The sequence below is a fragment of the Stylophora pistillata genome, chromosome 12 (assembly GCF_964205215.1).
Source record: "Stylophora pistillata chromosome 12, jaStyPist1.2, whole genome shotgun sequence".
In the NCBI taxonomy this organism is placed as follows: domain Eukaryota; kingdom Metazoa; phylum Cnidaria; class Anthozoa; order Scleractinia; family Pocilloporidae; genus Stylophora; species Stylophora pistillata.
In genome coordinates this window covers 2,791,372-2,802,212 of record NC_142530.1, presented here as the reverse complement: position 1 = coordinate 2,802,212, position 10,841 = coordinate 2,791,372, and the positions used below count along the sequence as shown (strand labels likewise).

Below are 10,841 nucleotides of genomic sequence, written 5' to 3'. Positions count from 1 at the left end.
ATGATCTGGAGTAGAAAAAAACTCTAGCCATTAAATTGGCTGTGGAAGTCACCAATTTGACAACCTGGGTCTTAATTTGAAGTTGACAATATCATGCAAAAACCTACTTCAATATTTGTTTTATTATATTTATCATTCACAACAATCTGCAGAAGAAACACTTCGCAGACAAGGGGCATACTTTGAATGCAATTTCTACAGCGGTTATTGCATTTATCATGTCAATGTCACATGGTGCTCTTGACTTGTCTAGCAAACAGCTTTCTTGTAAAAATGAGTTTGTTTACCGGTAAATGCATGATGGATAATTGACCTCAAAGGATAATTCTATTGGTTTTGGTAAAATGCATTTCTTCAGAAACAAGAAACAGTAGAAACCAGCTAACTCACACTTCCTCCCTGAAAAAAGCAAGCTCTATTTAATGGGGATTCCTGTGATTGCTGTTGAATTTCAAGATTGGTGAATTAGTTATGTTCTGACACTTTGAGGTTTAGTGATCACAATTTTTATTTTCAAAGTTCAAGTTATCATGGAAAATTACTGCCAAGACAAAGGAAGATTAGCTGTTCGAGTTAATGGGGAGTTTGAGTAAGCTGCTATGAAATGACAGAAAATATGGGGTCAAATGCAAGAGAAATTGCATTTTATGGGAGTTAGTGGACAGTTTGAGTAAACTGAGCTTGAGTTCTGTCTTGTTGGAATGCCTCTTTTATTCAGGTGTTCTAGAATCTTTTTTCACACCTCCTCTAGCAAAGTATCTCTGAATTCCAGCATGTCTTTTCTCCTTTAGAGTAACTCTCTTGGTATTCACTGTTTCCTGGGCTGGCTTTGGCCATTGCTCCTGCAACTCCCTCTGCAGCTCAAGAGGTAACTCGACAAAAACTGCAGGGTCTATGCCGCTAGGGCAAATGATAGCTGGTTGACCCTCATCCCTGGTAGCCTCATCAATGCTTGTTCTCTCAGGTTGTGTTTGCTGTATGGTTAACTTAGAACTCCCTAGTGGTTTGTTGTCCTTAGTGTTGGTTGTGCCAATGTAACTTGTTCTTTGATCAGATGATTCATCTTCACAGCTCTTGGCCAAAGCTGCCCAGTCTTCCTCTTCAGAGAGATAACCCCCTTTTGATTCCGAACTCCTACAGGGTGTAAAATTTGCATGTTTGCCACAAGACTTATGGAAAAAGTTTGAGATGTCTTTGGCTTGACTGCTAGATGGCTTCTCAAAGTTTGTTAATGAAATTCCCAGAAGATTCAAGTGAAATGGTTTATTGACATCCACAACTTTCTTAAACAATGAGACACAAAGTTTCCAGAGAAGATCTCCTGCTTTTTCCTTGTCAGCAAAACAGATTTCTTGTGGCAATGGACATTGACGACTCTCCCTTCTGTATGACTTTTCCCCTCTTCTTCGAACAGAAACTCTCGCAGTCTGAGGTAACGCAGTACCAGAAGAAATTCTTGGAAGTATCCCTCTGACAAGACCCCTGAGCCGCTTTGTTGCATCCTCATGTGTTGAACAACCTTTAAAAGAGTCCTCGGCAGTTATTGTCTTAAACTCTCCAGAGGGAGTAACTTTACTGTCATCAATCCCATGGCAGAGTTTGATCATCAGATCTGCCAGAGAATGGCCAAATTCCTTTTCTAATACATGGATGGGACAAGAAAGTAAGTCATTAACGGATGAAATGTTAATTGTTTGAAGCTTTTTGGCTGTGCTGTGTCCAATACCTGTATAAAACAACATAGAGTGAAATCAAATTTACACAACTCAAATAGTAATTGGCAAAAAGCATTTTTTTTTCAAGATAAGATATAAGATAAGATAGTGACTTTATTTTAGGAGGGTAGCAAATAACAGTTTAAGTACAACTGATGACCCTGTGGCCCTCTATAAAGTAATCTAATCAATACTATATCTTATTAACCAAGCGCGAGGGCCGAACTGGGAGAATATTGGCCCGAGGTCTTGACAGTACAGACCGAGTGCAGCGAGGTCCATACAAAAAAGATCGAGGGCCGATATTCTTCAAGTACGGTCCCGAGCAAGCTTGGTTAATAAGAGATTTATTATACGACTGAAGTTGAAAGGGACACAAATGCAGTATCATTCGGGACCATTCAGGACAGTGCCCGGTCCAATACTGAGAGAATATTGACCGGCAATAGAGCATTTTGATTGGTTGATTTTAGTTATTGGCCCTCTGACTGCCCGAGTCGTGTAATAAATAAAATTAACATAAATGAAAGTAATAATAATTTGACGTAAATAATTTAAAAACCTATTAAAAAGAAAAATACATATGTATATATACTAAAAATTCATAATAATAAAAACATGCTAAAATATCATCATCCATATTATAACAAATTCATATCACTTTTATTTACTAAGTAAATTGTTTATAACTTTCTTTTTCAAAGCTTTGGTATTCTTTAAGGTCTTTAAGGTCTTTATCCAGGTTATTCCGTTCTTTGACTAATTGTACAGTAAATGTTCACCCACCTTCTGTTTCATTTTTGTAACGGGGACAATTAAAATTTAAGTTACTAATAAAAGCGGGTACTTCTATGGTGGGTGTCAGAGTTCAATTTTAGCACTTGCTTCAGATAGACTGGCATCTTTCCTAAGATTCTCTTAAGGAGTAAAGAACATCTAATTGCTAAGATTCATGGTTAAAAGTTGCAATTACACAGCCACCATTCTCGGTTATTTTAAGCTCAACAATTAAAATAGCTTTTCAAACTAGTAGAGCAATCCTTTAACCTATTAGATTTTCTAGAATTCCCTGCAACTTTAATATGAGGGACTACAGGCAGTAAACTTTTGAGATTTGTCCAAAAATGCAAGCAGTAATGAAAATGGCAGATTTGATGACATTTCCTCAGAATCATCAAATCCGCCCAGCTGATTTTGCTTTGATGAATTCTACTGAAATTGTCAGTGTAAACCCCTTATGACCTTTTAAAGGGTGATTAGCATCTAATTTCTCCTTACAATATCATCCCTGAATCATGTGTAAAGGTCACAAGTGATAAAGGAAACGATCACCAACTACAGGGCCCAACACTAACGGTAGCCCACTAGCCACAGCCTAGCAGAAATTCAGTTTTGGCTGGTGGATTTTGGTTTCCATTAGCCAGTTTGGCTGGTAAACGAACTGACGTTGTTGTAACATCTAAGATGTCACCAGCCACTTGGCTAGTAAGTTGAAAAGTTAGTGTCAAGCCCTGCAACTAGAGAAGCTCTTGATTGTTACCCATAATCAAATTCTTCTTGTCAGCACCTTAGGAAATGTCTAAAAAACATTATGGAGAATATGCATACTGATGTTAGGGTGGAACGGTAAATTGAAAGTAAACCCACAACTCACAAGGACATGTGAGCAAGTTCTGTTCTCCAGCATGTATTCATTTCAGCCATAAAAAAGGTTTTGCTACCTCTCAGGGCTGACCTTTTCCATTCAACAATTAGATTAAGAACTCAGCATTTTTAGCATGTGATAGTTGATGAGGGCAATGCCCCAACCCTATTATTCATAGAAATTCAGAGTGAATATAATTGTTTAAGTATAAATCTACACCTTGTTCAAAACTTAACACTTAAGACAGGCTCATGTTTTCAGTATATTTTTTTACAACTGCACAGCGTTATGCTACTCACTGTATTTGCTGTCTCTTCTAGATTGCCATGCATCTCCTCAGCATTAGATCATGGATTACATCAAAATGCAGTAAGAACAAAAAGTGGCAAACAGGTGGCAGCATCAACAGCATCAGTGTCACTGACATTCTCTCCACATTTTGATGTCTCCTTTGATCTATCACTGAACAGAGGCATGGAAAAATGGAGTCTACCTGAGTGTTTTATACGATAAAAAAAGAAAAATTAAATGTTGTTAAAGATGATATCATCCTTGGGTCCATCCTCTGACCGATCATTGATAAAAAAATCAAAACGCATGTTAAATTTGACTTATCGTATAACACACAATAGATGGTGAAGACTTGAGAGAAAATGGTGGGTGATTTGCACTAATTAAGAATAGAATGATTTGAAAGGCCAGTCCTGTAAAGTAAAGAGTGGTGTGAGTCTGTGTATAACAAGTTTCAATAGTTAGAGGTTGAAATGCACTTCCTTTTTCTCTTATAATACCTGGGATATCTCTTGCTTTAAGTCCTGACAACAAGCTCTCTGCATCTTCTGGAAGTAATGTCGTCTGTTTATTGGGTTTTTTCCACGCACCCACAAGTTTAGCAAGAAGTTTGTTGTGAGCAATTCCAGCACAACATGTCAGACCAATGTCTTGCAGAATTGCTTGTCTGATTTCTGCTGCAATCAATGATCCAATTCCTAGTCTCTCATGGCAACCACAAGGACATGCATTAATGTCCTAAGACAGATAATTAATCAATAATCAATAGAGGATCAATGGATTACAATAAATTGCTTGATATAATAAATTATGATAACAAAATTAAGATATAATTATATAAAGGTAATTGAGAGTAATCAGCATACTCTAGTCATTAATGAAGAGGTTATTTTTCACTAGTTCAAAATCAATAGTAGCCTGTTTGGGAAGAACTGGGGTTTGAAATAACAGCTGCAAATCAACAGACAATGTCCAGTCAAATAAAGGCTTTGTTCAGTCAAAATTTTGGATGTCCACACATTTTGTCTGGTTGCTTATGCATGTAAAGAAGTTAATTATGCACTTGATTCTGCACCACGCACGAGATTACTGTGTGATGGATGTCCTCCCCTGGGGTGGGATGGGTGGGTATGGGATAGGTGGGTAACAGGACCCCCCTTGATACCAGTGTTTACTTCACTGAAGGAGCTATCCTGTATAAATGTAGATGTCTACTCTACTCTACTCTACTCTACTTAATTCTGCAGATGATATTTGCACAGGGAGTTTCCCCACAGCCCCATTCCCAGGGTCCTTTCTTGAGGGAGAAAGAAAGAGGACCCCAGGAATGAGGTTATGGAGAAAGTTCAGATACTTTTGAGCAGAGACCTGCAAACACCCTACAACTTTACCAGGGCTGTGGTCTAGCAGGGCCTGGTGGCCCCTGGCACCTTACTTTTGCCCTTGGGCGACTCAGGAATCTTAGTTTTTTCATAAAAAGCATATGCTGGGCACCCTGGATTTCACAGTTTCAGAGCACTGGGCTCCCTTCAATTTTTCTTAGAGCACAGAATTGTGTACTGTGCATTTTCCCAGCTCTAGCTCTAAAATCTCACACAAAACAGATGATGATACATAGGATAAATTAATATAGTTAGTCAAACCTTGTCTTTGCATTTTTCAACACTGCTTGTGTACAAACCCCCAACATACTCCCTCCAGCTGGGGTCCATGGCCAGCAGCCGTGCTTTCACAAGTTCAGTCACATCCAAAAAGTTCTCATCCATTCCTAACCTTTCTACCAGAGGTGTGAATCTCTCTGTTAGCAAAGAGTGCACCCGGCCAGAAAACTCTCTGTAAACAGTCAAATCTTCCCCTTTAACTAAAACAAGATCAGGACATGTCTTTTTGGCATCGCTTACGTAAACAAGTTTCTTCACCCCTCTTTCCCTCGCGATATAATTGCAAGTGACCACGATATGTTTCTGCTGAATCCCGAGGGGAACGTCTCTTAGTTCAGGTCTCTGGATCATCTCGACTTGTGCATAAAAACAATCGATATCAACATGAACAATGGTTCTACTGTGACCCAAACAAGACTCCAACTGCGTTGAATGTTTCTGTGTGGAAGACTGCCCATTTGGATGAGTTTGCGTATAGCTGGAGTCGTCCATACGGCGTCTTTTCGCAGGGAAAATCACAGACTGTCTGCTACAACTATTGACATGGGGTGGGGAAGAGAAGTCTTCATCACCTTCTTCTTCGTCAGTAGGTACACCTTCGTACGAATAGTCATAAGATGACCGAAAATCCTCCCTGATTGCATTATAATCCATCACCATATAGGCGTATACACCACAACAAACTACTACAAAATTATCAACGGCTGACTTTGACCTTCCCGCTCCAACAGCACATGTAGGCTTAGACACCGAGCCTTCAGCCTTGTAAAACGGTAAACTCCGGGTTGTCTTGTAGAAACGAGATAGTGGAAAGTTCCGATTCATCGAAGAATTTGCTGCTGGTGAGTTAAAAATTCAATCATCTCCATTTCCCCTTCATAATTCACAGAATACCAATGAAGCATCTAGATTCCTCAGAGGCTCTCTGGCCGTGGAAAACGCTCAGTGGGGATTTCCTAAACCACCCACCAAGTGTAGAAGTTTATTTCACTGCAGGCTTGAGACTCCTCAAATATTATTCATTCAATGCATATTGAATTGGACTGAACCGTTTTCCCCCCAGGAATAACTCACGCCTAGTTCCTTCCAACAGTATCACCCAAGGCAGTGGTGGATCCAGGGGGAGGGTCAGGGGGGTCTGGACCCCCCCATCAGACCTGACGCTTACAACTTTGAGACTGAAATTCTTACATCGACAGGATCGTATATCACTTTTCAACTGACTAATTTTTTTAATGAATCCAAGTAAATGGTAAGCAGCCAAGGAATTATAACATGCAACCACGACTGGTGGGAGGGGGGAGAAGTAATTTGCCTCAAGAGTCCAACAGTCCTTTCTGAATCAAAGTTTGGACCCCCTCCCAATCAAAAATTCCTGGATCCACCTCTGCGAGGTTGTGAGGACAAAGTGAAGATTAGGAATTCAATGCAAGACGCTACAGATTGTTAAACTAATTCTCCTTGTACATACCATAGGAAATGTATAGAGTACAGTATGGAGAATGTGTCTACTGAGATAATAGGTTGTAAAGGGCACCAGGCAACAGAAACTGTAGAAATTATAGTGTATGTTGCTTAGATTGAAGTTTTCCCAAATGGCAATTTCATGAACAGGACTACTTAAGATAGCAAAGTATCAGTTGATTGGAAACACGTTTGGAACTGAGGTTAAGTCAGGATCTTGTTGGTAAGTCAGTACATCTATTTCCCTCTGTAAAATCAGAAATGTTTCCTCCTACTAGTGTATTGTTTGTGTTGAAAATTAGACCTGAAGAACTGCTGAGAGGTATCTTTTGCTAACATTGTTACCAAAGCTTCTGGTAAAGTTTATTTACCATGTAACAATGTCAAGTTGCCTAAAACTTGTGAAGAATTGGGCACACCCACAGGAACTTTTTTAATGTGGTATCAAAGCTGGGAAACCAAGAAAGCAAAACTCAGGGAGCCAATCAAAACAAAGGATTCACTTCATCTGGTCCACCAGGACAACCCAAAGGTTTCATTAATGGCTGGGTATTAGGCAAACTAACTGGCTGTGAGGACAGTTTTTCCAAACTGGTTTTGCCATATGGAGGAAAGTTTACACTTCAAGTAGTTCAGTTGAAAAAGTTTTGCTTGCCTGTGGGAGAAATCAGTTCCCATCCTACTCAAAATGTTGATGAAAGCCCTGACAACCAGTATCAAACAACTGCACAAGCCAGTAAGTCATGGTGTTTTAGAAGCATATAACCTTTTTTGGTAAAATTCAAAACAGACCAGTAAATCAACAAGAACAAGATTTCTTTGAACCCTTCAAATCTTTTTTGCTTATTTTGTGAGACAGCAGTTGTTACTTTTGTCTTCATTAGAAATTTTGCAAGAGAAATTGGTTGTACCCAAAGTCGATCTCTTCATGCTTGCTTGATGTTTGGCCACTGTGTTGTCATTTGTCTGTTTACTTGTTTGAGGTCAGAAAACCATACAAGATGACGTTTGTGTTTCAGTCTTTATTTCATTATTTTTTACAAGGTTGGTGTTTAGAACCTCAGCTTCTGGAAAAACCACTTGTTCTTGCCTGACTTGTACCTGGAAAGAGAGAATTTTGTTACTACAGTACACACAAGGCTGGAGTATCATACAATAATCACTCAATCAAACCTAATTCATTTACAATAAAATGTGTTAACCCAGTGGTTTCCAAACAAGCTGGCAACCAGAGTTCCGCCGGCTACTTGATTGTATGTCACTGGCTACTCTGGTCATAACAGTCTGCTTGTGACAAACAATCTCGGCATTATCACGGCTGCCTACTTTTCCAGAGTCGGCTGCCTACTTCAAAACATTTTGAAACCCCTGGTTAAGAACAAGAGTGACACACTCAACTATTGGATTTGCACTACTCTTCTGTTCCCACAAGTTTCAATTTGAGCATACCGGTAAAAGTAATTAGCTGTTCAAGCTCACTTTTGTCAAGCTGAATGTCTGACCCATGCATAAACCTCTAACTCCCTGAAGTGATTAGCATGTATCTTCTCGCTATGACATCTAACATCAAGCAAGCAGGTAATGAGAATACTCAAACTAATCAGATGGAAGTTGTTATCTCAATCTAACACTAAATTCTTTTTACTACTTTACAAAACAGCTGGAGGAGAGAATTAACCAAAAGAGCTTGCAAGTTAAAGGGTTAATGTAAAATAATTTTCAAAGATGCCTCTTTCAAAAAGGACATTGATCAACAATCTTCATTTGCTCAGCATCTAAAAAGGATCATATAGACAAAAGAAAAGGAAACAGAATCCCAGAAATGTACAAAAAATCCAGGAACTTAGGAGGAACACTGCACAACAACTTTTCTGTTGAATGATCCAACACCAGTCATACCAATCATCCATAGATCTCTGTCCTGAGTTTCACAATAACATGGATGTGAAACAATGACAAAAAAAAACTGAGTAAGACAGACATATCTACCTTTCCTCTAATTTCACTTTAGCTTCCCTTTTGGCTTTACGTTTCTTGGCTGGATCTCTGAACACCTCTTTATTAATCACCTGTTTGTCCAGGTTGACATCGACTGAGTACCTTAAGACAAAAGACAAGATATTAATAAAATCATGAATTAACTAGTCTTGAAATCTCAAGAACAAAAAATATCACCTAAATAGTAAATTTAAGCTTACACTGGTAACTGAAAGAAAGGTAAGTTACTTCAAAAATCCCACATTTGAGGACCTCACCAATAACAATGATCATGAAAAACTGCAGACCAACTTAGTCCTTGTTTCAATGACCAATTTGTTGGCTTCATGTTAAAAATTATTACTAGTTGTTTTGAACCACAGATATGTTCCAAACTATTAATAAATTAAGGGCATATCACATTGTCTTGCCAAATCTTAACCCTTTAATCCCCAGAAAAGATTAAAATGTAACTTCTCCTTCTCATATCCAGACAAATTCCAGCAAACAGGTGACAAGAATACTCAAACTTGTCAGGTAGAAGAGGGAAGAATTAATAATCAGATCTAACTTAGGAGTTAAAGATCGAACAAGATAAAAAGCAACTACTACTGGTTATCAGCTATCTCCTCAGGAACAATAAAATTGACAATAAAATGACAAAAATGGTTCAACATTATTCATGGAGAATTTGTGTTACAGGTATCAGCAGCTGAGCAATTGGTTAACCGTTTATTAGGCAGCTAAGTCTTCCCACCAACAAAAATATCACCTCTGGATCAAACATTAAGGTTATGTGAATAGAGGGAACAATCGCAAACTCAAGGAGCTCTGGACTGTTAGACAAATTCTCCCTACATGTACCGTAGGAAATCTATAAAGAACAGCACGGAGAACTTGCGTACTGACAACAGGGTGTAAAGGATCAGAACGCACCTTGTCGGCATCAGATGATTGTAGTTGTAAACTTTTACAAAAGGCTTTATTCTGGACCTCTTAGCGGTCTTCTTCTTTCCCATTTTCTTTGTAACTTTTAGTGGGTAGCGAGCAATTCCGGCCACAAGTGCATGGCCGTAAGGTTTATCGCTCGTTCCATCGTCGTAGTTTTTCACAATTACAGCCTTTTTGCCTGCATAGCGTCCATTTAAAACCAACACAACCTTGCCAGACTTGATGAATTTCCCCATGATTATGGAGGAATCTGTAAAATACCCATTCGCTAGACTTTTAGTGTCAAAGAACACAAAAGAAGAGGAAATATGAAGGTTTGGAAAGTGATGGCTAAGTAACAACGGTTGCTTTCTCGACTATTGTGGGATGTATATCTTGTAAGTTTAGAATTCACGAACAGATCGATATTTCAAATTAACGTTAGTGGTATAAAAATTTAAAATAATATATTTTCGATTCGGATGGAAGCAGATTGTTGTGGAATACTCCTCACACTCACCAGCAAAGATGGCGACGAAATAAGAGAGAGACCGAGGTAGGGAAAACCGCTGACTAAACTACATCGCATGACTCAAAACATGCACACTTGACTTCACATCATTTCCGGTCGCCATATTTGTGTACAACCCAGGGTAATACATGCAGGGTAATATATGCAAATAACAAGCACATCAACAATTTCTGCCTGTAGAAATGAATACTACAGCAACGTGATCTTCTTTCTGCTGACAATTCTCTGGCTTCATTTCCTTGATTTTCAAGTATCGAAGGTACTTTGACAAAATATAATCCTTTATTCCTTCCACTTCCATTTCCACAGCCGACAATCAAATAATAAGCACTTGTGAAGAATTGGGCGCACCCACAGGAACTTTTTTAATGTGGTATCAAAGCTGGGAAACCAAGAAAGCAAAGCTCAGGGAGCCAATCAAACAAAGGATTCACTTCATCTGGTCCACTAGGACAACCCAAAGGTTTCATTAATGGCAGGGTATTAGGTAAACTAACTGGCTGTGAGGACAGTTTATCCAAGAGAAAAGTAAAAGTCGTTTTTCCAGAGAAAAGTAAAAGTCGTAAGTGGGGCATGACTTTTCAAAATGTCGAAATTTTGCTTTCTGCGCCTGCCCGAGATTTTCA

General features: G+C 38.8%; 2 protein-coding genes across 3 annotated transcripts; both read right to left on the bottom strand.

The window, feature by feature from the left end:
* Positions 1-490: 490 nt before the first annotated feature.
* LOC111323432 (DNA polymerase iota) lies at positions 491-6,086 on the bottom strand. The gene is made up of 3 exons (XM_022926774.2): positions 5,295-6,086; positions 4,152-4,389; positions 491-1,726 (listed from the first exon to the last, which is right to left on the bottom strand). Exons 1-3 carry the CDS (start codon positions 5,970-5,972, stop codon positions 711-713), a joined length of 1,932 nt encoding a protein of 643 aa, XP_022782509.1. The 5' UTR covers positions 5,973-6,086; the 3' UTR covers positions 491-710.
* Positions 6,087-7,783: 1,697 nt separating this feature from the next.
* LOC111323496 (large ribosomal subunit protein eL27) lies at positions 7,784-10,289 on the bottom strand. 2 transcript variants are annotated; one of them, XM_022926862.2, is made up of 4 exons: positions 10,204-10,289; positions 9,690-9,954; positions 8,766-8,876; positions 7,784-7,877 (listed from the first exon to the last, which is right to left on the bottom strand). In XM_022926862.2, exons 2-4 carry the CDS (start codon positions 9,938-9,940, stop codon positions 7,829-7,831), a joined length of 411 nt encoding a protein of 136 aa, XP_022782597.1. In that variant the 5' UTR covers positions 9,941-9,954; positions 10,204-10,289; the 3' UTR covers positions 7,784-7,828. The 2 variants fall into 2 exon arrangements, with proteins under 2 accessions (XP_022782597.1, XP_022782598.1); XM_022926863.2 differs by having other exon boundaries at positions 10,198-10,245.
* Between the last annotated feature and the right edge of the window lie 552 nt (positions 10,290-10,841).

Excerpts from the sequence above, each read along its gene's own strand:
- LOC111323432 (XM_022926774.2), bottom strand. The coding sequence starts at position 5,972 with ATGGTGATGGATTATAATGCAATCAGGGAGGATTTTCGGTCATCTTAT. Across the intron at positions 4,390-5,294 it reads TTGAAAAATGCAAAGACAAG|GACATTAATGCATGTCCTTG; the intron begins GTTTGACTAACT and ends TATCTGTCTTAG. Across the intron at positions 1,727-4,151 it reads TAAAGCAAGAGATATCCCAG|GTATTGGACACAGCACAGCC; the intron begins GTATTATAAGAG and ends TGTTTTATACAG.
- LOC111323496 (XM_022926862.2), bottom strand. The coding sequence starts at position 9,940 with ATGGGGAAATTCATCAAGTCTGGCAAGGTTGTGTTGGTTTTAAATGGA. Across the intron at positions 8,877-9,689 it reads AATCATCTGATGCCGACAAG|GTACTCAGTCGATGTCAACC; the intron begins GTGCGTTCTGAT and ends TTTTGTCTTAAG. Across the intron at positions 7,878-8,765 it reads AAAGTGAAATTAGAGGAAAG|GTACAAGTCAGGCAAGAACA; the intron begins GTAGATATGTCT and ends CTCTCTTTCCAG.